The following is a 26,402-nucleotide window of genomic DNA, read 5'->3' on the forward strand; positions in this document are numbered from 1 at the left end:
TAAAGTGACTGTAACTTGCCTGCTACAGCTTAAGCAGGGCACATTAAAAGCAAAAGATTAATTTCAGTTTCCTGGAGCTTCAGAGTGAAACTAAAGGAGAAGAAGGACTGGAGATAAAGATCATATTCAAGAGAGAAAGAAAAAGAAAAAAGAAAAGAAAAACACATTAATCGTTTTTTTGTTGTTTTTAGATATTTTTCATTCCATTAACAGTGACAGCAGGAGAAAAACAACTTGAATTTAAGTGAAACACAATTCCATGCATCACAGAGTCTGAGCTGGAATAAATAATAGTGATAAATGTAATTAAGACAAAGCAACCCTTATTAAGCAGAAATCAGTTTTATTGTCTCTGTCATATCCCGTTGAGCACAGTGACGAAGTTTAATCAAGCCTGACCCCTGCCCGGCCCGGTCCGGTCCGGTCCAGCTCCACTTGAAGCAGGTGGTAAATGAATGAGCCACTGGTGCCACCCCCGGCTGTGCCGTCCCCACTGATTGGAAAACATTAAGTCAGAAATAATGATGACCCGCAGCTCACTGTGTATTTATGTTTGACGCTATTGATAAGAGTCAGTCTATTTCACACGGCCCCAAGTCTTTTTCTTTTTCTTTTTTTTGCTCCCTCTCCTTTTTGTTTGAGTTGTAGATAAATGGGGTGAATTACAAAGGCAGCTGGCCTTGTACATGGAGGTCTGCCTTCAGCAAAGCTTTGAAGAAATTAATCTCTTCTTAATCCACAAAGAAATTACAGAGAATCTTTGCCTTTCTTGCTTCTGTGAGTGTTTACTTCTGCATCAGTCAGGCGCCTGAACCTCCCTAATGTTTTCATCAGTTCACTGTTCAGTAGTCATCAGAAACTGATTGAATATTCAGACAAAATGAAGGTTTGGGATGATTTTAATTCAGTTTCACATTTTTGTCCCCTTAAAATCACAAACTTCAATTAACTTTCTTGGGATTTCACTTGATTGACCAATGCAAAGTGGGGAATTTTATAAAGTGGATGAAAACAAGTGAGACATGAACTTGTATTCAGAGCCCTTTACTCAAATCCCTCCAAGTAAACCAGAAGTCCCTTGTTTAATAGAGATTGTTTCTGTTTGATTTAATTCAAGGCCTCAGAGGTTTGTTAGAGACACATCATCGTAAAGACCAAGGAACCCAGCGGGCAGTTCAAGGAGAATATTTAAGCAGATGGGTTGCAAAGCACTACCATAAGTTTTGAACATTTCACTGATTAGGCATCATCATTCTCTTCTAATGAAAAAAATATGGTACATCTGCAAACTTACAAAGAAATGGTTGTCCACCTGGACTTACAGTATATTGAACAAAAGTGGCCCGAGAAGGGAGCCTTGAGGAACCCCTAATGCTGTCTTTGTTCCATCAGCGCTGAGTGTAACGCTATGCTTCCACCACAGGACTCTTGTCTTACTGAAGAAAGGCATACCCAACAGGAAAAGGAAGGAGATGATAGATGGAGGTAAATTCAGGGTAGAAAGTCTATTAGAGCAGGTTACAGACCTGAGACAGGAGCACAGGTTCACCTTGTAGGACAGTAACCCTACACATACAACAGGAGCTGTAATAGAGAAATGCAAACAACTCTGTTTAGGTTTTTATTTGGAAACAACCTTGTGGTCTCTGTACTGACACACTCAAAGCAGAAATATTTACTTCCTGAATGAACACCCAAAAAATGTGTTGGACTTTAGGTTATTTTTGCACAAATCAAGTGCAGTAGCAAACATATCTCTCTCCATCAGAGTCTCTGTTGACACCTCTTCTGTTCATTTTGACTATGAAAGCATACAGTCCTGAAGCCATCTGTCACCCTTCCTCACACTATTCACTCCTCTTGCTTTTCACAGCCACCTGCTCCCAGCAATAATTCAGCACACTGGGCTTTGTATTAATTGTGCTCCGTTTGATATCTTCTCCTTACATGGACCCCTCTGGTCACAGCTGGACGTCTTTGTCCACTTCACCAACCCTCCGCGGCCGCAGTCAGGTGTCCCGCACGCACCTGCCTGGCTCGAATCTTTCCAAAACGGGGCCAGGCAAACAACCGGCACGTCTGCCTGCCTCGCCGTCGGCTGAGATAAGCCGGTCGACTCGCCGCTGAGATAAAGTTGTCTTCACCCCCTGCAGGGAAATCGATGGGCGTGAGCTGCATCTAAATACCCAGCGGCTGCGAGTTGGCTAATATTCATTAGTGCCATAATCTTTGCATCTTGACACCGCCAGCTGCAGTTAAATGTGGATCAGGTGATGAATCCCACTTGTGGGTGTTTGCAGTGGAAAAGAAAAGGTCAGCTGTTAGCGTATGTGTACCAATGTGGATGATATTTATAGTGATGCGTGCTCAGCAACAGTCTTCTTGTGTATGGCAGAGAGCTTAGGCTGCATACATTTTGTAGTGTTTGTTACATGTTACATGCTACAAATCTGCTGAACTGCTAATGAACTAGCAGCTTAGCTAATTTTTAGCATTTTTGCTAAATTTAGAAACACCTGGCTTCTCCTAAATAAATGTTTTCAGATAAATTCTATAGTGCTAATTTACTTGTCAGTTTTATAATCTGTCAGCTGAATAAAGCTAGAAATGTGTTGAAGTTTTGGTTATTGACTCTTAAAAGTTCTTCATATAGTTAGACATTTACATAGATAGTGTTATTTCGAAGTGGGTGAAGATTGTTTACGCAGCAGATCTGTTTCCTCTTCTGACGGTTTCTCTCCCTTTTTTTCAAGAAACTTTATTGAGCAAGTAGGAATATGCGACAAACAAACAACAGCATTTGTATGAACAAACAACCAGTAGTTCTGAGAGACATTATAATGTTCTCCTTGTGATACATGATGACTATCAATATATCTGAATTTAGCGTTGGCTTCAGTTAAATACCACGTTCTTATAGGGCGTTAGCATTAGTTTAGCTAATGTTTATGGCTTTAGAGTTACTAACATTTTTGTTAGGGATTCCTGCTACTGACACGTTGATATAGTAAATATTCAGCATTAACATGATTATGACTCACTTTGGATTAGTCAAAACCCAAAGAAAGAAAATGAAAGACCTTGTGTTTTGTAAGTGCAGCTGTCATGGTTTTGTTTCTTTTTTTGTTTCTTTTAAACAGACTGGTGTAATTTTGTGGCTTGAGTAAGAATTGAATTCATCTGAATAATAAATGAGTATAGGAAAAAAATAGGTCCTTTTGAGTTTAAAAAGTCAAAGTCCAAGTTTGTGCCACAATGGAATCGCTCGAGGTGCTTGGCCGGTCTCGACTCGTGTGCAACATGAGTCGAGTAGTTGCAAACAGATGTGGACAAACAACGGCTCAAATGTTAAAATAAATTACCTCAAGGTGACCTAATTGCTCCTTGTCATGCAATCCATTTCAATGTTATTTTTTTCTTCTTCTGGTCTTTGGTTCTTCTCTCCGGACTTTTCAACTTTTGCTAGCTTGATTTTCCAAATCCTGCTTATTTTTGCTGTGGCTCCAGAAAAAGTTGATGAGGAATCCGTAGTGAAATTTATTCCTTTTTGTCCTTCCATAACACCTCTGCCCATCTTTTTTTCCTCACCGTGCTATAAATACAACCTCTAATGGGCGTCGCGCTCATCTTTGATATGCGCTGTCCTCATGGAGGCCTTATCGTCACAACAATCCTGATGGAAGTTGGTCAGCTGCGGAGAGTATTGCTATTTAAGGGATTATCGTCACATGTCATCTACAGATGGCATGCAGGAACAATAAGGCATTTTCCAGGCACATGAGATGTGTTTATACGTGCAAACCAAATCAAAGAGGCTGCAATTACTGCTTTGAGGAGACAGGCAGTAATTTTTAAAGCTTTTTTACTTTTTCTACAAGGAATACAGAAAGACTAGGGCTGGTTCATTTGGAAAAGTTGGATTTCTATTCAGAGGACATGTATTTTCTTACATCTTTTGATTTGATTCAGAACATTTCTCTCTTCCTGGAATTGAGTTTACATCCAAATGTACAATAAAACAGAGAAGAAAAAAACCCAGTCTGCGCAGAAGTTTATGAGCTCAAAAAGTGTAAACATTTATGACCATAAATGTCTTAACGTATTTCAGAAAACGTTGGGCAAATTTGCATTTAGAAAGAAAAAGTGCTATTATTTTCCAGCATAAATTTACGATGTACATCCATTTGCATCTCGATACCATTACTTCTTTCTTTTGTTCCTTCCATTCACTAAAGTATGAAACTCCCTGCATCTTTTCTTCATTTTCGTAGCCGTTCCCACGGCTCGCACGAATGCAAGATGTGGTGGGATGTAAACGGTGGGAGTGCGGTGATGCACAGGAAGTTGGACTTGCATGCGCCTCCTCATACGGTTGGAGCTTCTTATTCTTCCATTGTGTTTCAGCTGAGGCTGTTGAAATTGGTAGAGTCAAATGAATTAAAGAAATCCTTTTTTTTTTTTTTTTTTTTTAAACATGTTTGCGGCTCGAGGCTGCAGCAGGAGTGTTTCACTGTGAGCCCTGATTCAGGTGTCAGGATGACATATTTCTGATGCAAATGCATCAATTGGAGCATTTTTATTTTTTCAAACAGACACGTGCTCCTGCTGCCTTTGATCCCTTCCACCTTTCATTTCTTGCTCTACCGAAAGCACTACTTTATTTCCTTGTTTTACCCTTTTAATGCTCTCCGCCGCAATTAGTTTCCCCCACTATGGAAATTTATTGCAGCAAACGCTAACATCTCATCTCCACCAAGGTTTCCTGCTTTAAACTCCTGATTCCTGTGTTGTTGTTTTTTTTTACAATCAGAGACGCTGTGGATTAAACACAGTGTTACTTGATAACTTTATAAAATCAGCAACGTTAGGTTAGATTTTTCTGTGAGTGGAAGCATGTTTGATGTGGTACAGGGAAAGGCGAGCTACTTCTAAATGAAGCCCACATGAGCTATGTTTGTAAGCTAAATCATTGCACATTTAATCATTCGTCAACTTTGCTTGAAGCTGCTTTGCTGCAGTCACCATATGAAAAAGGGCATGAGATAAAATGCTCTGGTTCTTTCCCATCATAGCCACAAACAAAATGTGCATCTTTGTTGATGCTACATATAAGAAAGTCTAACATTAATTAGAAATATTTTTTTTTAAAACCCGGCTGCTTTTCTTTAAAAAAAAACAAAAAACCGATGGTAGGTTGCAGTTAGTTTTTGCTATTAAAATAAATGTGAAGTGTTGGAACATCACCAAATATTTTAGAAATGCAATTGTTAGTTCTCATCTGTCTGTGAAGAGTTGTAGTGCAATTTTAAAAGCGCTAACATTCGAGACAATAACAGATATGCTTTGGGGGGGAAATGTCTCAGAAGGTATTTTATAATTAGTGTAATACTTACTAATGATTTACAATGTCTGAAGGCGCCATGTTCAGCCAAAACCTTCTTTTTACTCTGCTTTTCAAGGTTCTGGGTAAACACAACATTGTTTCTAGAAATGCCCTTTTTGTTTACACGAAGAGAAACTACCAACACAGAAGAAGGGGTGAAGATTGTGCTTCTTTTCACAAAGTTACTTTTTGTTCATCTACACAATTTCCAGACTCTTACAGCAGAATATTCAGCCAAAATCACAGTTACCATGGTAAGCACAGGGGTTTTGATGGTTTTGTTTTATAAGCCGTCATGTCGCCAACATGAACTCCTCATTGTACTAAAGTGTTCAAGGAGTAAATGTGAAGCCAGGTTTCCAATATTGGTGCACATTTTTGTATCGTTTATCATTTATCTTGAAAAAATTGTTATCATGATCAGAATTTTTTATTTTTTTTTATTTTTATTGTTTGAAATCAATTTCAACTAATGATTCTAATTAAAAAACAAAACTGACAGCATTATTGGAAATCTTATTTTTGCTACTTTCTTCAATATTTATTCCTTCAGGAATAAATACCAGTAAATTTTAAAATGCTGTTACTCTGTGCAGATTAGTGATTAAACTCTCACTTATTTAAGTAAGTAGCGTCCTGAAGACGGCTGTGTCAAATGGGAATGATTTTCAGGAGCAGCATTTGTGCTTGTTGCGCTCTGAACGCTGTGCCATGCAGTCACAGTTACCGAAAAAATAAGTGATAACAGTACCCGTAAATATTGCAATAAAATTTTTGTTCCCAGTAGGTGAAGCTTGCCTAAATGGGCATGATGCTATGGGAAAATGTTCTTAAACGCTGGAGCTGATCAATATTTATGCACTAGCTCAACCAATGGTTAAATAATGTGTTGAAACAAGGAACCGAGGCAGCTTGGTATAGGACCATAATCTACACACCTGGCTAATAAACACATTTATTAGCCAGATAATCATGATGGGATTTATTACACACTTGTGTGAGTGTGTTTCCTCAGAAACAACTTACTCAAATACTCACAGAGTGCAGAATAAACACAGACTGGAAAGACCTGATAGCCAGAGGCGATTCTTTCAGTGAACATCAAAAAGACAAAGGAATCAGAAATCCTATAGTTATCTCAGCCTTAAGGGGCATTTAGCCCCATCTGATATGTGCAGCAAATTTGTACTGTGTACATGTAATCAAATATTAAGAATCCATTGTTTTTGACTCAAGCACTAGCAATTTAGTTTTTAACTTTACACAAGAGATGCTACCTACTTGCCTAGATATTTTGCAGCGAACACGTGCAACAATGCAGCTAAGGAGGGTTTTGTGTACGCGCATGTCTTGATGCTTGCGCTTCATGTTCTCCTTTTTTCTGTTCTTCAAACAGACATTGTGACGTGTAGGAGAAGTTGAAATACGACAAGAGACTTTTCAAAGATGTTCTCTCATCTCCCTGTTCTGCTGTCAACGTACCATCCCACCTGCTAGTTTTGAGAAAGAAAAAGAAAAAAAATCATATCATATAAAATGTAACTGGATCACGATTAAACAACAAAGAACCAATAGTTTCCATTTCAGCAGGCAAAGAAGTGAGAAAAGAGTAGATTTGTGAGTGACGAGTCGCAGAGGGGGGATTTTTTTTTTTTTTCCCCTTTCTTTCTACTGCTGGAGAGCACCATCCTTATTCCCAGTTCAAATCAAGAAGTGAGAATGGGCTGTTAAAAGACCCCGCCCTCCTGCCAGACTCGGCACGGAATAAAAGCCCAGGCGCTCTTCAGGGAATACGGTGTGCTTCATCATCTGCTAGCAGGGTCAAAACCGGGCCAGCAGGAGCCGCCGCGCAACGTTGTGAGCCTGTGAATGTGTCAGCACCGTGTTTTCTGCTGGCGTTGGAAGTGTGGCCTGAACAGCAGGCATTCGAGTGGAAATTTAGCAGTTAAACAACGTGGGATGGGGACTGCTGGAAATCACATGTTACACATGCAAGTTACCCCACAAATATGATAAATTTCTGACCTTTGATTCAAAACTTCAGACAGGAACGCACGAGTACTTCTGTTGCAATTTTTTAGCGCTTTTTGGTCTGTTCAGTCTGTCATATTTGACTTATAGAGGTTTATAACTGCATGAAATGGGGGTCAGATGGTAGAAATGCTAATGGTTTGACATCACTTTCTGTTATGTGCATGCAGTTTTTGTTATGTACTGCATGTGTGTCTTGATGAAGTGAGCAAAAATGTATATGCTGAATGATCAACTAAGCATCATCATTCAAGTTGCCAAATATTTGGTGGAAGATGAGGCTAACACCTTTGGTTCACAGACGCTTCAAGCATTTGGCATGCTGAGGTGACATGCATCGCAGCAGATAATATGAGATCATAGGAAGAATTTTCTTGTAGCCTTTACCCCGTAATATTTGCCTTGAATTACAATGAAATGTGTTGCACTGGTGTATATTTGCAATGTACTGGTGGACCCCTTGTGTTTCTGGTTAATTAGGGACCTGCTGCACATGAATAGCTAAGATACGCAAATATTTGAGACCCCTTCTAAAAATGTTTGCCTTATTAGTATGCAATAATAATAACAACTCAATAAGTATGCAACAATATGCACAGCGGAGACCATCTTAGCATTACCACAGAAGCTAATATCTGCAGTCTTCCTTCAGTCTTCTCTTGGGTACAGCCAATCAGCTCCAAGAACAACAAATTGTGCTCCTGGATTGGCTACTCTGCAAATGCCAGCCTATAATGTGTCAAGTAGCTCTCCAACCTAGGTGTTTCAACTTCCCAAGGCGAATTTTTGGAATGTGTTAGATATGCTCAAAAAAAAAAAAAAAAACGCAAATATTTTAGAATTATGTTACACATGAAAATCTGTAAATACTGAACCGCAAATAGTCCCAGGTCAACTGCATCTGGTGTCTCTTCTAAGTTGAGACAATAAAAACAACAAAAGAAAGAACCATATATATATAAAAAGCTGGAAGCATGGTCTAGTTCCTAAATTAATGATGGGATCTCATTTAAGGCTTTTAAAATTGTAGAAGAGGGCATATTTTTGTGGATTTTCTTATTGTATTTGTAGCCTCTCCTCTCATTTAAGGACCACTCACACACCACCAAGTACAGGATTCATGTTCAACAATCCAGCTTTGCAGCGATTGTACGTTTATCACGGGTAGCCAAAATCGGATTGCAGATAAATAATATTTCATCGCTACTTTGGCAGTAAAGATCAAAGAAATATATTTGGAAAGTAATAGGAGGGGAATTCTTTAAATATTCTCTCTCAATAGCTTTCCTTTATTTTAAACAATAATCTTTTTTTCTCCCCAAGCTGCAAGCTCCTCTGCTGCTTCCTGGGATTTAGTTACACAATATGACATCTTCAGAACTGCAGCATAATGGGACGTTTGACTGTGTGGATAATGCAATGAGGCAGAGTTGCTTTATTCTATATGGACATAAACACAGATTAATGAGAAACTTTGGGATATTTGGGCTCTGACATTTTCTTGTGACTGCTCCCAAACAAATTCCTCATCTTATTTTAAAGGGGTTTCGTTCTTAGTTTGGGGGTAGCCAGTTATTCTGGGTTTCTTTTTCATAGCGGTTACTCCCAAAATGAATTATTTCAGCAGATGTGATGATGATGAACTACAGAATAAAGTGATTAATCGAGAAGGATGGGAAGGGAGAAATAGTCTCTCATTACCAGTCAATGTAAGTTGATAAAGTGGAGCCAGAGGACTTACTCTCACCTCCAGAAAACGCAATACGAGAACATTGATTAAAACTGAATATCAGTATCAGTTGCGCTCACCAAAAATGTTTAGTATGTAGCTTACAAGCTGCCAACATTGAAGAAATATGGGGAGATTGTCAGGTTTAGACGTTTTGCACTTTTGTTCCATCCCTCAGAGACGGCTACAGAGGTCGCTGCAAACTCTTAACCACTATGAACTGTAGAGGTATGCATGGGATTCAGGAAGAAGTGCAATTAGCTGTGTTTCCATTATCCATGGAATTGCGCAAATAAGAACTATGAAAATAAATTTGCTTAATGGAAACCTGGCAATTTTGAAAAAAAGTAAATTTTTTGGTAAAAGCTGTATCGAAATAGATGTACTTCATGGAACTGCAATGGAAACACTTTTTCACGTCACACAACTCGTGATCAACAGCCAAAGGTTACTACTGGCGAAAACCACAAAGAATGAGTATATTTAAAGTAGCTGTTTACATCCGTCGCCACAGGGATTGTTAATAACATGACACTTGCGCAAGGAATTTTAATTCTGTTTTGGGGAGGGGAGTTACAACTGTTTTGTATTTAATGAAAACACCGCAATTGCAAAATTGTGTTGTTTGTTGGGGGGGGGTTAGCAGAATATAGTCAGAGATTTGCGCTCAATTGTAATGAAAATGCAGCTTTTGAAAACCTAAGGGTTTAATTCAAAGCAAAGACAGCAGCAGCAACAGAGAGGAGAGCTAATACCTTTATTACCTGAGTCCGCTCTGATTTTAATTGTTTTTTCTGGTATTTTATGAAGGCCGTTGTAGTTATTAGAACCCCATTTGAGACTCCACTGTTTACATACGTGTGGGAGCAGCCTGCCTTTATTTTCTATACAACCCAGTCCACCTTTTAGCACCGGCTCATCTGGGAGTGCCGTTGTGATGTTTCTGGATGAGGACGGTCCTCTGGGTGCAGTAATTGGAAGTAGCGAATGGCACAAAAACATCACTTTCCCTTCACGCCCTTCCCCTAGCTGCAGGCTAGCTGACCTCTGCGAGCGGCACCTCCGGAGCTGCAGCTTTTTGTTTTCCCCTGCTATCGCCCCGGCACTCCCTCTCTGCGCCGAGCCGCCCACTTTCCATGAGCCAAAAGTGGAACAGGGAGGAGGATCGCAGCGGGATGCAGGCACCCCTGCTTGCATGCGGTCGCCACTCATCAGGAGCTTCCGACGCAGGGAGGTCGCTTTTAATGGTGGGAGTCTGATTAGTGAGTGTTTGTTAGAGGATCTTCAAAGGGGGGAGTTACAACTGCTCTCACAAACATCCTGTTTGACCTTTTCAGGCCTTTTCAACATTGTTCAGCACCACTCACTTTATACATGAGTTGTTGCTGCCATACGTACACACACTTATACAAACACACTGTTGCACAAAGCTTTCTGGGAAATCAATTACTTTATCCCAGGCTTGCGCTGTTCCCCTCAGAAAGGTTGAATTGTGTTTGTGTACCTCCAAGGTAATAAGATACAAAGGCTGGAGGTTGAGCAGACAGAGAGCTTGTTTCCAGCGCTGGCCATTGCCGTTTAACGGCTCCGGAGATGTGGAGCGTTTCTGTGTTGTTGTTGTTTTGTATATTGTTTTGGGTTTTTTTCCCTGATGTGCTTGAAAGGTGAGCCCCAGAGGCCTCATTCCTGTTCTCTGAGTGGGCATGTGGAGCGTGTGATGCGTATGATTCCATGTTTGAAGTCTGGGGACAGGGATGGGGGGCGGCGGTGAGGGGAGGACACGGGAAACGGGGAGAATTACGTTGCGTCTTAATTTGCATGCAGAGTCGGTGCGAGCAGCAAGGCGTTGAACAGAACAAGGCAATCGGACCCAGATGAACTCACCAGTGGCTCAAGGATCAAGGGGGGGTACACGTGTTTGATGTTGAAGGGATGATGTATGTACACACAGAGGATGATTAATTATTGATGCACCCGGCCCCTTTCAATTATAGTCCTGGCTTCCAAACGGGGCGTGTGTTTGTCCATGGGTTGGGAGATGTCGATCCTCTGGGCTTTCCCCGTCTCGGTGGATAGACAAGTCACCAAAGTGAATTATTTGCATATTACATATCTAGAGACCATTGAATACATGCAGACATAAATCTCATTCCACATCAATAAGTGATGACTGAGGAAGATTTTCTAGCTCTGCCTTGCTTTATTTTACACAAAATCTTTAGTTTCTAACACCTAACTATTTCATTATTGAATTCTGAATGAAGGAAGCTAGCTAGCTAGGTAGCTATCTAGCATGAACTCACCAATATAAATGCATAGAAATGTATATAACGCACTAACTTAGGGACAAAATGAGCTAGCTGAGCTAAAATGAGCTAACTGAGCTAGCTAGCTGGCTAATTCATTTTGTCCTTTAATAGTTTCTTTTGTTAAAACCTGAAATGAAAACAAATTTTTAAAAATATTTTTGCCCATTTTATAATTTTACAATTCAAAATGAACACAAAAAGTACATATTGAAACTAAATATTTGTAGTTAGACATAAGTTGGGTTAATTTGTTATGTGCGCGGCTTTTAAAGTTTCAGTAACTCAAACTTTTCATTGTACACTTTAGTTACAAAATGGAGGCTGGTGTTAACTTATTCATTTATTTATGTTTTATGTTAGCTTCAGGTTAGCTTATCTACAGCATCACTGTGCTGCTGAGTTTCACAAAACATATAGAGTATTATGTTATCAACATATAAGCTACAAAACTGGGATAGCTGTTTCCCAACACACAGGCTAAAAATAAAAGACCTAAAAGACTTCCCTGTGGAACTCCTTACTAAGTTTATTGTTAGATCAACCTAATTGATCTAATTAGGTTAGATCAATTGTAGTCATATCCATCAACTGCTTTGTAATTGCATTTTGAATATATACCACCAACACTCGGCCTGCAGATATAGGCTTTTTTGCTAGCTCCTGTAGCTGGAGGCACTGCACTATTCTTTAACTTTTACATCTATGAAATCTTGGTTCATTCCGTGTTGCAGTGTGATGTCTAACATATGATTTCCATTTTCACATCTCCAGCTACCCACTTTACAGTTTTACCAGAGTACATATCTCCAGGACTAAATACAAACACTGTCGGCATCAACCAATTCAAAACATCCCTCTTTCACAGAAAGAGTTGCTTCTGGATCAGAAATTGAAGTTACGTAAATGCAAAATTGAATAAACTGTGCTATCTAAGAAGAATTTGCTGCAGGACAGCAAAAGGCTAAACTCTCTTCACTAGCAAACCAAAACATTGAGCTGGCCCGTGGGGTTTAGTCGTTTGATAAACAGCTTTATTAAGGTAAAGTCGTCTCATGTACAGCTTCAGCTTCCCCACATGGCATCCAGGAGCCTCACAGCTCTATCAGACGGGGCCTCCTCGTGTTACATTTGGTCTCTGGGGCCACATGACAAATAAAAACATCTGGGATCCACTCCAAGGCTTTTATAAGAACATTTGGCATTGTTATTTATTTATTTTCTTTTATTTATTTTTTTGGCCTACATACTTTGTGTTGTTTCAGATTGTGACAGTATAATGTGCTCTGTCCGTCCATCTGTCTGTGCATCTGTTTGTCTATTTGCACTCTTAAAACTGGTTCAAAATTCTGCTGAATAAGATATTGGGTTATAAATATGTGCAGGAATCCGACCTTTTTTAAACCAAATAAGCCTCGGAGCGTGATGCCCAGACAATGCTGTTATTTATGCTGTTATAATATTTCTGTCGAGTCAGTATGACACAACAATGCTGGGGGGGGGTTTTCTTCGAGGATCATGTCAGCGATTCAGTGCACTTTGTCAGTTTGAGCTTTTGTGAGACTCGAGTCGCTCTTTAATCTCGGCTGTTGGTGATTATCACTGCGACAGGAAATGTGTGCAGCCGCTGATACGCCTCTGCCCTTCAGCAATCTGATGCTGATTCTCTGTCAGTTCTTTTTTTTCCTCTTTTTCCACTGATTAGATGTTTGAACAAGGCCTTCGTTAGTCCTATAGTCCCATACAATAGAGGAGTCTTCTGTGGGAACGGTAGTCGATTATTTCAGCCTTTGTCTGTGCTTGTATCACATTTTTTGATTCTCTTGTAATGCTCTATAGGTCATAAAGTAAAAACTAGCTTCAAAATATTTTTGACACAGCAAAGGAAAGATCCTGGGTGATGCTTTTATTTTTTTTTGACATCCCTCATTCCTCTCCTCGCCTCTCATTTTGGCTTCGTTCAACACATTTTCCTTCACTTTCTGACTTTGTCGGTGCATTAAGGAGCTGCTCTCATGTCACGAGCTGTCAGGCTTCCTCGTCTTTCCTGTCTTTGCAGAGCAGCGATAAATAAGATGGCTGAAGAAGAAAAAACATTTATATAGATAATTGTCAGCAGTAGTTGCAGTAATAAACCCACAATTTTCTCCCAGGCATTCTTGTGAAGTCGTAAGAAAAACGCTCAGCTCTTGTTTACGATTCATTTACTTTCTGATAAAGGAACATTTTTTTTAGCTGGTATATTGTTTTTCTTTCTTTCCTTTTTTTTTTTCTACAAGGAAGAAATCCAGGATTTTCCTGTAATTGCTTGCGAGCACCATTTAGCCTCATCATCACGCAACTAACACATGTTTGCATGGAATATGACAAAGTCTTGACACTATTGTGTGATTTATTTATCTTTTCATGCCTTTTCTGAATGTTCCAGTGGAACTGCAAGCAGCTAATGTAGGGGGAGCGAGGCGAATGTGAAGGCAGGCTGACAGTTTTAATTGACCGTCTCCTTTGTGCCGGCTCTCTGCGGAGGACCGGGCCTTTTGAAAGTGCTGCGCGCTTCCTTTCGCTCCGCTCAGTCCTCTTTTCTCTGGAAGATAAAAGTACTGATGCGGTAATGGACCATTAGAATTGTGCTACATCTGTCTCTGACGCCATCATCATTACCGGAACCACATTTAGACAAGAAAATCAGTCCTGAGAAGAAACCCATTTAGGACGAGCCTGCTGAATCCTCTCTGGAGAGACTTTCTGTAGTTACAGTCTTGTGTTTGATTCTGACAGGTTCGGTTATGGATTGAGAGGGCTGCTGTTGGGTTAACAGGTTTTATGGATCTGGTCATAATACAAGTGATCTGGTCTGTACCAGGTTCTAAATTTATTACAGGTGTACAAAAGCTACATTACCAGAAGCCAAAGTGGAACGGGGAAAAAACCCCTGTGATTCTCTTGCTTGTAAAATCGAACCTGCTTCTCTTTATTATAACTATTTCCTACTTGCCATTATAATAACTGAAGAACATAATACAAACCAGATAGTTTTTATTCTGACTTATACTCGTCATCATCCTCTTATCCGGAACCGGGTCATGTAGGAACAGTCTCAGTAGAGCCTGGAGCAATACACAAAAATCAAAATAAACTTAAATTACAGATTTATACCTTTAAAGTAAACCAACGTCACCAAACTTATACTTGTTTTAACTAACATTAATTATAAAGCACATAGTTAACCCTTGAATGTCTTACTTCACATAACACATCAGCAATAAATCAGCCTGTGCAATAAACAAGAGCTAGCATTGTGCTAATTAGCAGCTAGTGTACAAAACAGTCCGTATATAATCACTAGCATTTTTGTTAGCTTAAAGCTAATCCACTAAAACACTTATCTCCAGGAGAAAGCGTCTTTCTCAACAGGTTACAACATTCAAAATCACTTCACCACATTGGGAAATGTTAAAGAACATAAGTAAGAAGTGAATTTAATGTTTAGGTTAGCCTGCTAGCTTTTCTAGCCAAATATCTGCGCATCGGACGACCGATAGGCGTTAACCAGCTTCCTGTTTTCCGTCAAGTCGCTTCGACTAAACTGCAGAGCTCCCTAGTGGAACGAGAGGATTGCTAGCTTATTTCGTTCAGGAAGCTAGCAACCAAATTATGTAGCTTCAGACAGACCTTTTTTAAATGACACAAGTTATTTGTTTTTAGCTTCGCTTTTACTTTCATTGAATATTAAGATGAACCCCGCGTCTTTGTCCCAACTGCGTTTGTGCACTCCAGATTCGGCATGTGGATCCAGAGTAACCTTCCTCGTTAAGCCTTAATGCCAGTAATTCATTACCTCTGGCACGGAGACTAATGACACCATTAATCAGCTATGAACAGAGCTCGGTAGCAGCAGCGGGAGGCTGACACCTCCTTACTGTAACAATCCCAGGCGTGCATGTACAAGACAGATTGTGGGAAGGACACCGAAAAACGGCGGCGTGTGTCAGTTACCTACAAGTGACGATGTGTATGAAGATGGAAGCTATCAGGAGTGGTTTTATTTCTCCTTCATTGTTCTGCTTCGGAGCGTTTCTGATCTCACTTATTTCAGGATTTGTGCTAAAAAAAAAAATCTTGGTGTAAAAATTTCTTCTACCTAGCAATTATTTACTCCCTTTTTTTTTTTGCTCTGTCACATAAAAAAATAAAATGCATAATAGTTTGTGACTCCAGTGCGATGGAAAATTTGATAAAGGGGTAAAAATACTACATCAAAGACATTTAATGAGTTCATTATTGGCTCTATTTCATTCCTAATTTATGTATTAGCTGCAGCACAGCTTGTACAGTAGCTGTCAAAGATGGAGCAGAATTAGCATGCTCTGTGAACATCTTCATTGTGAACGTCATCTTCATCTCAAGCTCTCCACCATCCATTGTTCCAACCCCGCAGCGTTCACAGGAACCTCGCCTGCAGCGCGTCTACGCAGCCTGAATTTTTAAGCCTCATCCACAGTTTGTAGTAAAAAAAAAACAAAACATCCTGTATTGCTTTTTTTATTCTTCCTCACGCTAGTCGTTTTATAGTTGCATTTAAATAAGTGTGGCATATTAAAAGTGGCTCATAAAAAATGCCACGCTTTTTCTCAGATGGCACCCTTTCCTTAACATTATTTACATTAATGAAATGGCTTCGTTTACAGTGGCATTGCAACCTCTCTGATGGTCAAATCTCAAGCTCATATCTGTTTTGTATACGAAAAGATGAGAGAGATTTCTACTGCAGCTCAGATGTTAACTCCACTCTAAACAAATCAGATCCATTTCTTTTTCTGTGATCTGTTCTTGTGTCCATTTCTCCTCTGTTCAAAGTCAGGTATAAGATACTCAAGGACGTTTTTTGAGCTGCTCTGACAAAGAACGTTGAGGCCATTCAAGTAAAACATAATAAAAAAAAGAAAAAAAAGAAAAGAAATTAATATGAAGAAAATTGTTAATAATAAAAAATAACATTAGAAAGTAAGACTTGTATCTCTTAAAAATTTCACTAATGCTGTTTGTCATTGCCTAACAGTGAGGTATGAAGTTTTATTTGTAGTTTTGTTTTTTTTTTACATTAATTGTCTGTGTTGGAAAGACGAGCTGGCTTGAAACAGTTCCAGTTATTGCTGCAGTTAGGATCAAGCATCAATTTCCTTTTAGTCAGTTTCTCAATTTATGAAAAGTAATACACATCCACTTTGTTTAAATGTCATGTTACCTTCCGGGTCTGAAGAGTAGCAAAAACATACAGGCATCCTCGTATGTAAACCCCAAAGAAACAACCACATCCACAGTTTTCAGTTGCTTGTTTTCCTTCCTGATGCTGATTCTTTTAATAATTGCATTTAAATAAATATGGCATTTTAAAAGTAGAAGACGAGGAACGCTAAGCTTCTTCTTTTTTTGTTTTGTGGGGTTTAATCCTAAACGGACTGCAGCAGGGATCTGTGACGTTCACCTCCCACCTCTACTGTGTGACAGTATTTCCTATCAATTCCCACCTCAGTCAGCGGAAACCAACATGTTTCTGAATCCATTTTCTAAGTAACGGAAGTGCTTCCCTGTCAACAAACAGGCCGTAAGCTTTTGTTTATGCCATCGTGAGCCTGGTTTGTGTTAGGTCTCTGTTTCCATTCGTGTTCTCAGTGTGTGTGTGTATGCATATAGCTGTCTAGTTGAAGATAATTACTTAGCATCTGGTCATTTACGCCGCAGTCAGAAAGCATTAGGCTGAAAATGTGTTTTGCATTGTCGTTGGCTCGACTCCAGCAAACAGGATTTGAAACGAAGCGGAGGCTCTGAGGCCCGAGTTCTGACTTGTAAACTGTTTGCGGCTGTCGGCCATGTTGGATGCAGTGCTGTTCTTATGAGACTGTTGTCTGAATGACGGGGATGCCAGGATTTTCTGGTGTGAACTTGTGAAGCGGTCTCGACTGATTGTGATTTTTGTTTTTTTTCTTTTTCCCCACCAGGGGGTCTTTTTGTGGGCTCTAGTGTCCCTTATATGACAGTAGGCTGACAGGAAAGGGGGAAGGAGAGGGGGGAAGACATGCGGCAAATGTCGCCGGATCCGGGAATCAAACCCGCGACGGCCGCGTCGAGGACTGAAGGCCTCCATATGTGGGTCGCGCTACCCTCTACGCCACCACAGCACGCCCCTGGTTGTGATTTTTTAAAAATGTTTTATTTTTAATCTGGGAAAAGCTGCTCCGGTTAGTGATTCATTCAGAGTGTATTTGAACCGTAGTGGCTGCTGCTCTACTGAGCAACCATCGATTTATTCTGCACAGAAGAAGGAGCTAGAACTGCAGAGCACGACTGAAGTCACAGTGATGAAAGCTCACCAAAGAGCACTTCTGGGGTTTTACTTATCAGGACAAAATAAAAGAGTCTGAATTCTCAATAGCCGCCTGAATTATTTAAATCTAACCACTAGTGCCCCAAAAATGAAACATATTCCTCATGATCATTGTTTTTTTTTTTTTTTTTTTTTTTTTTTTTTACCAAAATAAAGCCAAGATTGAGTGTTCCTTCTTAGAAGGAAATTGCTACTTTATTGAATCATCATGAAGTGTTGAACACCTCAGTGACTATAGGGAAGAAATAGTTGCTGTCTATCAATCTAGGAAGAGTTATGAGGTCATTTCCGAACAATTTGAAGTCATTTCACATCAATAAAGGTTATTGATAAGTGGAAAATATTTATGCCGGCTGCTTATCTGCCCAGGAGCGGAAACACTTAGCAAATCAATGCTAAGATCAGACAGTTCAACGCTCAGAGATGTATTTAAAAAAAAAAAAAAAAAACTCAGGAGCTTCAACTTAGGGCAGCTACTATTTTGAACTTTGTGATCACAGAGTTAGAGTAGAAAAGAGTTGAGAAGGAAAGGTGGGGAAATGTGGTAGTACCAGCAGCAAGTTAAATAAAACTGGAAGAATGCATATTAAAATAGAATGTTTTAGAGCAGTGGTGTCCAAACTTTTATCCATAATCTCCAAAATTGTTCAGTAAAATCTTTCATAGCATTTTTAAAGCAAACTTTTTGTGCCTTTTTTTTTCATTTGATCAACAGTTCTATTGAATTCAATAAAATAGTTGTGTGTTTTTTGTGTGTGTAGAAAACAAATCAGTAAAGGATTGTAGATCCTAAAAACATTTTTAAAAAATCTTGTATTTTAAGCGTTTTAAAGCAGGAAACTTTCTGTAAATCATGTTAAGTTGAGAGAGGTTCTTTCTTTCTTTTTACCAGAAGTTTCTGCACAGGAAGCTCATAAACTCAACGTGAAAGACATAAAGTTGAAACTAAATCTCTCTGCTTGTTTGCTGTTCTTTTTGTCTCCCCTCGCCCCTTGCGTTAATGTTCAGAAATCATGCGTGAAGGTAAATCTTATGAGTTCAATCACAGACGGCAGCTCGCGCCGACAGTTTGAGATGTAAACAAACGCTGAAAGCCAAATTAGCGGCTTGTCAGCATGATGTGACAAATAAGTGCGCCAGCGGCCTTTTTCTTTTTCTTCCTTTCTTTTTTTTTTTTTACATTTCAGTAGCATTTCAGCAGTAATAATACAGTTTTAGCAGCACGCTGGCTCCACTCCTATTTTTTATTCCGGCTTCGCCCTCCGGTTGATTTCCCTGACCTCCAAACAAATGGAAATGTCACACACACTCGACGTGCTTCTCCGAAAGGCTCTCGTTTCGCTCACTTGCCAGGCAAATGGAAAGCAGATCTTGCCTGGTCTGACCGCAGTTTGTTCCTCCAAAGAAATTGAGGAGAAAAAAAAAAGAAGTAAAATCACAAACATTTCTGTGGCTTGGACAGTGGAAGGTGACGTTAAATAGGGGTTTTATAACCTCATCTGGTTCATCACATGGCAGATTGTCGACGTCAGGGCGAGGAGCTTTTGTTACTGTGTCATAAAACTGGATCCCCTTTAGGCGACTTTGTCCAAAGCAAAGTCTGAGAATGCCCAGAAACATGCAAACCAATCATTCCGCCACACGAATGATTGGCTGGGAACATGTTTGTCCTCGAGCTGAACGCACTCCCGGCGTGCTTTGCTGCCTTACGTTAGAGGGCCGTGTGTGGATCTGCATGTTTAGTCTCCCCCGTATTGTGCTTTCGTCAGCTCTGTGAGTGAAGTAGAAGTGTTTTATTTCTGTGGTTCCTTGTCATGCCAAGAGTCTTTTTCGTTACGTTGTTATTTTGTTTTTTCTGTTTTGTTTCCTTCCTTTCTTCCCTCCTTCCTTTCTTTCTTTCGTGTCACTGTCATTTTCCATTCCAACTCCTCTCCTCCTTTTTCGACCTGTCCATTTGGATGCAATATTTCTGTCTCATCCCCCCCACCTCCCACCCTACCCCCCACCTCCTCTCCTCTCCTTACCCGACCCTGAAGACGTAGCCCTGCCCGCCTTCCCCCCCCCTTCACTGACTCCTAACACTACTGACCATGTAACAGCAGGCTCCGGAGGCGTGGCCGCGCCGGCGGGGCCCACCCCCTCCGCGCCGCGGGACGTCGTGGCTTCCCTGGTCTCCACCCGCTTCATCAAGCTGACGTGGCGCCAGCCGGCCGAGCCGCACGGAGACGACCTGACCTACTCCGTGTTCTACAGCCAGGAGGGAACCAGCAGGTACAGCCACGACTTAACGGGAGGCGATTTGACGGGCGATTACTGTACGGGCGCATCTCGGCAAGTGGAAGTGTCTCCATGTGTCCTTAGTGTTTCTGTTTAAAAGGTGAACATCATACCATGTAGATTAGTTACTAAGATCGAAATGTTGGAAGAGTTTGTTGATTACAGATGATAAAAACCTCAAAATGTAGTTTTTCCATATATATATGAGTGGATATCTGACTTTTATTCTCAGAATTCTGTCTTTAATCTTGGAATTCTGAGAAAATAGTCTTAAAAAATGTTTCAGTGGCCCTAATCTTCTTCTGTACTGTATTACACAAGGTCAACAAAAAGGGATCATTTTTAAAAATAATACATGTCAGGTTTATGTTCATGTATTGTTCAAAATATACCCTCAAAATTTGGTCGGAGTTCCTTCTACATGAAATCTTGCAGGAAAATGTGATGGGGAACCTCCATACAGCTCCTCAGCAGAAGCAGACAGGAAGTGTTGTGGTGCTTTCTGTGCTAATTTTGGGTGTTATAACACAGTGAAGCAAACTCAGCGGATGAAATGGCTCTCCAAGTCATCACTGCGTGTGGAAAAGTCACACTGTACCCAAGTCAACTTGGACTCAGTGCCTGTTGCTTGTGGAGCTTTTTTTTTTTTTTAACTACACTTTTTCCTTCCACTCAACATTCCATTAATGTGCTCTGATGCAGTAGTTTGTGAACAGCCAGTTTCTTTAACAACATGCTTCTGTGGAGACTCAGTTACTTTCTGCTGGATAACTGTAAAGTCATCAAATTATGATTATGTTGGCTAAAACTGGGCTATAAGATCAACCTCTATTTTATTTTATTTTTTTTTATAAAAACCCTCTTATTAATCCTCTTATGAATGTTCTAAAGAGCTGAGATTTGGGTTTTCATTAACTGAATGCCATAGTCTTCAAAATGGACAAAAAAAAAGAAATTACCACTTGAAGTATATCACATTGTGTGAAGCATATGTTTCACCTTTTTGGGTGAAATTAATGAAATGGCTTCATTTACAGTGGCATTGTAACCTCTCCGATGGTCAAATCTGAATCTCTTATCTGTTTCATATCAGTAGCGATGAGAGAGATTTCTACTGCAGCTCAGATGTTAGCTCCACTCTAAACAAATCAGATCTATTTCTTTTTCTGTGATCTGTTCTTGTGTCCATTTCTCCTCTGTTCAAAGTCAGGTATAAGATACTCAAGGACGTTTTTTGAGCTGCCCTGACAAAGAACGTTGAGGCCATTCAAGTAAAACGTCATTTAAAAAAACGAAAAATGAATGTGAAGGAAACTGTGCATAAAAATACATCAAATTTAAGTGCAAGACTTAAGAAGTCTTGCATCGTTTTCTGAATTTTGGTTTTTGTTGCCTCACTACATCTGGATATATTTGTAATTAGCTGGTTGGTTGGTTCATTCAATGCCTTCACATTTTGCTGATATGCTTGGGAGAAGTATGCATGTTTTATGCAGATCAGCGCACATTCACTTTGTTTAAATGCTCTGTTTTCTTGTCTTTTCCATTTTGAAGAGTAGAAAAAAAAAGAATTTACAAGAATAAAGTTTACAGGCACGTAAACCCCAGAGAATCGAGGACTCATTGATTTTTAGTGACGTTTTCCTGGACAGTCTGACCAGTTCTACATATTAAATGTATTCATCCTCAGGGATGTTTTACCTGTTTTACGCTTTTACAAATTAATAAGCATCAACAAAATTGGCTTTTTTCACACACAAATAATGTACAAAGTGAAGCATTTAATGTCAAAGTGAACACTTGAATTAATGGTTGGAATATTGTCAATTTGTCACTCTGATTATGCTGCTCCAGTTCAAGATGAATTTATTTTCTACACACTTTTAGGAGGTTAATATGGATCGTTATCCTTAGAGCTCGGAATATTAGAAGAACTTTTAAAACATTTAGATAATTGTTACGGAGCGACATAATTACTAAAAGTTAATTAAAATCGATTTGAAAACGTTAATTCAATAGCTGCGTATTGTAAATGAAATATTGAAATCCCTGGACTTTTTTTTTTTTTTTTTTTTACCATTTTTCCCCGCATCAGGGAGCGGGTGGTGAACACCAGCCGACCAGGAGAGATGCAGGTCACCATCCAGAACCTGATGCCAGACACCAAGTATCGCTTCAGGGTGGTGGCGCACAACAGCAACGGCCAGGGCGAGAGCTCAGCAGCACTCAAAGTGGCCACCCAAGCTGAAGGTAACACACACACACACACACACACACACTGTACAGTTAATGCATATGTGTTTGTAAACGGCGTGAACACTGAAACCGCTGGCAGTTTGCTGGGAACATGCTCTTACCGACACTCCGGGGTAAACAAGGTGCGCTCAAAAACGTGCAAATAGACGGAGGCACAAGCAAATATTCACCCACATGCAGCGCACGGTGGCTTCTGTCAGACGCCTCCGTCACCCTCCGCCTTCACACACACTTCACACACACTGGAGGCTGGAAGGGGGGCTCTGTTCTGCCAGCAGACCACCCCATAGAAAACCTACTGTGAACCACTTCTTGTTTATTCCTCAGCGTTTCCTCAAACCTCACTGTGTGTTTTGGTTTTGGCTGAGCCTGTCCAGGTCAGGGTTCCCATGCAGCCTGGAAAAGTCTGCAGTTGTTTTCTTGTTTTCGGTAGTAAGGTCTGGATACGTATAGAAATAGAGCAACGAGAGTTCCCTTCGTAACAATCCGTTGTTTTGGTTTCCTTCCTTCCTTGTGAACTTAACACTGTTATTCTCCCTTATGTTGTTTTTGTTGTCTCTTCTTTTCTTCCTCTCATCATTTCTTCCTTCTTCATATTCTTCCTTCTGTCCATGCTTGCTCTTTCCTTCTTTATTTTGTTATGTCTTTGCTTTTTCCTTCAGTTTTTTTCTTTCATTCTTTGTTTCTCTTTGTTCCTCTTTCTGTCTGTGTCTATCTGTGTTTCTTTCTTTGCGTTTTTCTTTCATTCTTTTCTCGTTTCTTAATTTCTGTCTTTTTATTTCTCTTTTCTCTCTTTCAGTCCCTCCATCCTTTTTTGCTTTAGTCCTTCTCTTATTGTTTATCCATCTATCACATCTTTATCATTTCTATATTCCTTGTGTGCTTTTTTTATTCACTAATCCTTCTCTCTTCCTTTTTTTTCATGATGTTCTACCACTATCCCCTCCTTTCTTTCTTCTTTCCCTCCCTCCCTCCCTCTCTCCCTCCCTCCCTCTCTCCCTCTGTCTTCCCTTTGTTCCTTGTGTCCTTCCTTCCTACCCTCGTTTCTGTCGTACATTCATCTTTTCTTCCTTCCCTCCTCTCCCTCTCTCATTGAATATTTCTGTTCTATATTTGAAAATGGACCTAAAAGATTGAGACTTTAGCAAAGCCGAGTCTGGACAGATAATGAGAGGGAAAACTAGCGAGGCATGAAACGGTTAAACTCAGATATATCCAGATTATAGCCCATTTTCTCGCTTATAGAGGGCAACAGAGCGGCTTTAAACGTTTCCACTGGCGGACGTCTGTAATGCTCTGGGGGAAAGCAAGAGACACCGTGACTTTGGCGTTGGGTTATTTATTTATTTTTGTAACTGTTAGAGCCTCTTGGCTGCTCCTGGAGTTTCAGCCATGACCTCAGAGCTCTGTAGAGGGGATTCCCCCAGCCGACACGCCTCTCCTCCTGTCTGAGCTCCAGCTCTGTCTCTGTCGCTTTGTAGGTCAGCTTCTGTTTTCCTACCTGTCCCTGTCGGCTCCTGGCCGGATGGCTCCGCACTCACACACACACACACCCAAACAAACACAAAAACACACACACACACACTGCACCTTAATGCCTTTGCCAGCAGGAGCAGAGCCGCCCACAGGGACGGCGGTGAGGGCGGCCTGTACCTTGGTGGTGTATCTTTAGTTTGAGGACATCCTATGAATTGCAGCTTAAACTGTTGACCTGCATCTGAGTGCCTGGTCTGTGCACACAGCACTGCCCTGATTTTTTTTTTGTTTGTTTGTTTTTACCCACAGGGACCAGAGCTAGTACACTAATACACACACACGCACACACACACACCTTCACCACTCATGCAGGCTGACAAATGGGAGAGGGGTCTTTCTTCTGTCAGCAGCACCTGCAGCTAAAGGTTACAGGTTTTGTAGAGAACAGAGATACTGTCTGCCCCCAGGCAAACGCTTCACCATCATTGTGTTACTTTTAATCTAAAATGCCAGAACTGGGAAGGAGCAAGCATGTTTACTATATACCAAACATAGGGTTTTTAATTATTAATAGCTTAAAATGATTAAAAGTGTTCTGTATTTGAGCTCTAATTTGACTTGTTGTCGTTTTGCAGCCCAATGACAGTTTGGAAAGTTATTTCCACTTTTCAGCCCAGGTATTGCTCGTATTATATACATCGGTGGTTTTGTGGAAGGACAGATTTGCTTTATCCTAGGAAACATTAAAAATGCATCAGTGATTTAAGGCTGAGCCTCGTTCAGGGGTCTGAACCTAACCTAATAACGTGGCTTAGAAACAACCCAGAATATACTTGCATTCAAAGTGACTTTACTTTCTCTGGGCGCACAATAGTAATTGTAAACATATAGATGTCTAATTGTTGCTTCTCGGGTTTTTTTGTTGTTTTTCCCCCACCCCCCTGTCAGTGCAAGTGCCGGGTCCAGCTCCCAACCTGCAGGCGGTGTCCAACACTCCGACCTCCGTCTTCCTCAGCTGGGATAAACCCCTCACAGGCAACGGGGACATCCTCTCCTACAAGCTCTACTACACAGACAGGAGTGTTGGCACAGAAGAGGTAGGACGTTCTCTCAGCAGCACATCACAGAGAGTCACAGACAGCGCCGGCCTGCATTTCTCTCTCCAGTTTCGTAGATTCAAACAGGAATCCTTCTCTCCAGAGCCAAAAAAATGATGCTGTTGATCTATTTCACTTGGTCCAGTCTGCCTGCTGTGACACATCGGAGCCGTATAAAGCAGCTGAAGACGTCAAAACGTGAACATATTGGAGAAATTGTTGTCTGCACAGAGATTTCTCTGATATAGGAAGATAAATAGCTATAAAACAACAACGACGGAGATCCAAACTATATTTTTGGCATCTGAAAAATATATTTGTTTTAACTGTGTTGATCAGGATTATTGTTCCACATAATCATTTAAGACTTTCCAGCTTAGGCAAAAAATAAAAAGACATAATAAGGAACTGTCTTTTAGTAGATAAATGTTGGGGTAAAACAGTCTGGGTGAATCCAAGATGTAGTTCTCTAATGGTGATTTCACTTATTAAAGGATAAAGTGTCCAACCCTACATGTGAGACAGTGATTGCTCTCTAATCCGGGGTTATTATCGCCGATGTCAACAGCTGCTGTCAACTGTTTGCCACAACTAGCAGTGACTGTTTTACATCCCTCTGGAGAAATTTTGGCTCGCTCTTCTTTGCAAAGTTGTTTTAATTCACCCTCATTGTAGGGTTTTAGACCTTGAAGTTGACTTCCAGATTTGCTTTATGGTAGATTTGTCCTCCAGTTTCTGCTGTGGAAACACAGAGATGAGGAAAAAGTTTTGCGTCTGTAGCTTTAGCAACGTTGCCGAAGACGTAATTAAAACATTTATCGAAATGTTTACTATTTGCATTGCAAGGACAAACCTTTTCCTAAAAGCTTTTCCTCGGGGGTTTGAGTATTGGAGAATACTCAAACCTGGGCATCTGAAACCATAAACTCAGAAAAAAACTTAATAGAGTTAGATTGAATGGATATTTTTGTTCTCCTGATGGATTGTTAACTTCTACTCATATATTTATATTAACCGTTTGTTCTTCCATGTCAAAAAAAAAAAAAAGCCTGAAAATGAATTGAAAAATCTTTAATCGTGGAGTGGAGGAAAATAGGAAATGTTAGATCTCCATGCTGTGCCTTAATGGTGCCAGCAATTGATTTCCATTTAGTCTGGTTTTCTGAGAAATTCATCCATTCTTGGTTCAGTCATCGACCACGCAAGTGTGCATTGAACAGAAAGGAAGCAGACAGGATTTGTCCGTGTTCTCGCAGAAGCAAGGGTGGAACGTAGCTGCTCAGATAGCGAATCAGCCACAGCAGCAGCAGCATTGTGCAAGCCAGTGAGGCATTAAAAAGCCTTTAATATGATAATGGACGAAACGTCAGCCACTGCACTGAGTAATGATGTCTCGGGTCCCTGGAGAAGAGAGCTGGAGATGAGGTGGAAGAGGCGGGAGGTGATGAGAGAGGTGAACGCT

General features: G+C 40.4%; 1 protein-coding gene and 1 long non-coding RNA gene across 15 annotated transcripts in view; one reads left to right on the forward strand and one right to left on the reverse strand.

The window, feature by feature from the left end:
• The window catches only part of neo1a (neogenin 1a), a 255,108-nt gene that overhangs the window by 198,184 nt on the left and 30,522 nt on the right, over positions 1-26,402 (forward strand). For 13 of the 14 annotated variants that reach the window (XM_044133485.1, XM_044133494.1, XM_044133502.1 and 10 more), the window contains exons 8-10: positions 19,871-20,105; positions 22,207-22,361; positions 24,792-24,940. In XM_044133485.1, the coding sequence (XP_043989420.1) occupies positions 19,871-20,105; positions 22,207-22,361; positions 24,792-24,940 (539 nt within the window). The remainder of the gene's footprint in view (positions 1-19,870; positions 20,106-22,206; positions 22,362-24,791; positions 24,941-26,402) is intronic. The other variant, XM_044133457.1, reaches the window with a different exon arrangement.
• Positions 13,014-17,049, reverse strand: LOC122840828. The gene is made up of 3 exons (XR_006372294.1): positions 15,288-17,049; positions 14,476-14,556; positions 13,014-13,528 (listed from the first exon to the last, which is right to left on the reverse strand). It is a non-coding gene; the product is annotated as an uncharacterized LOC122840828 (long non-coding RNA).

The sequence above is a fragment of the Gambusia affinis genome, linkage group LG02, assembly GCF_019740435.1.
Source record: "Gambusia affinis linkage group LG02, SWU_Gaff_1.0, whole genome shotgun sequence".
NCBI lineage: Eukaryota > Metazoa > Chordata > Actinopteri > Cyprinodontiformes > Poeciliidae > Gambusia > Gambusia affinis.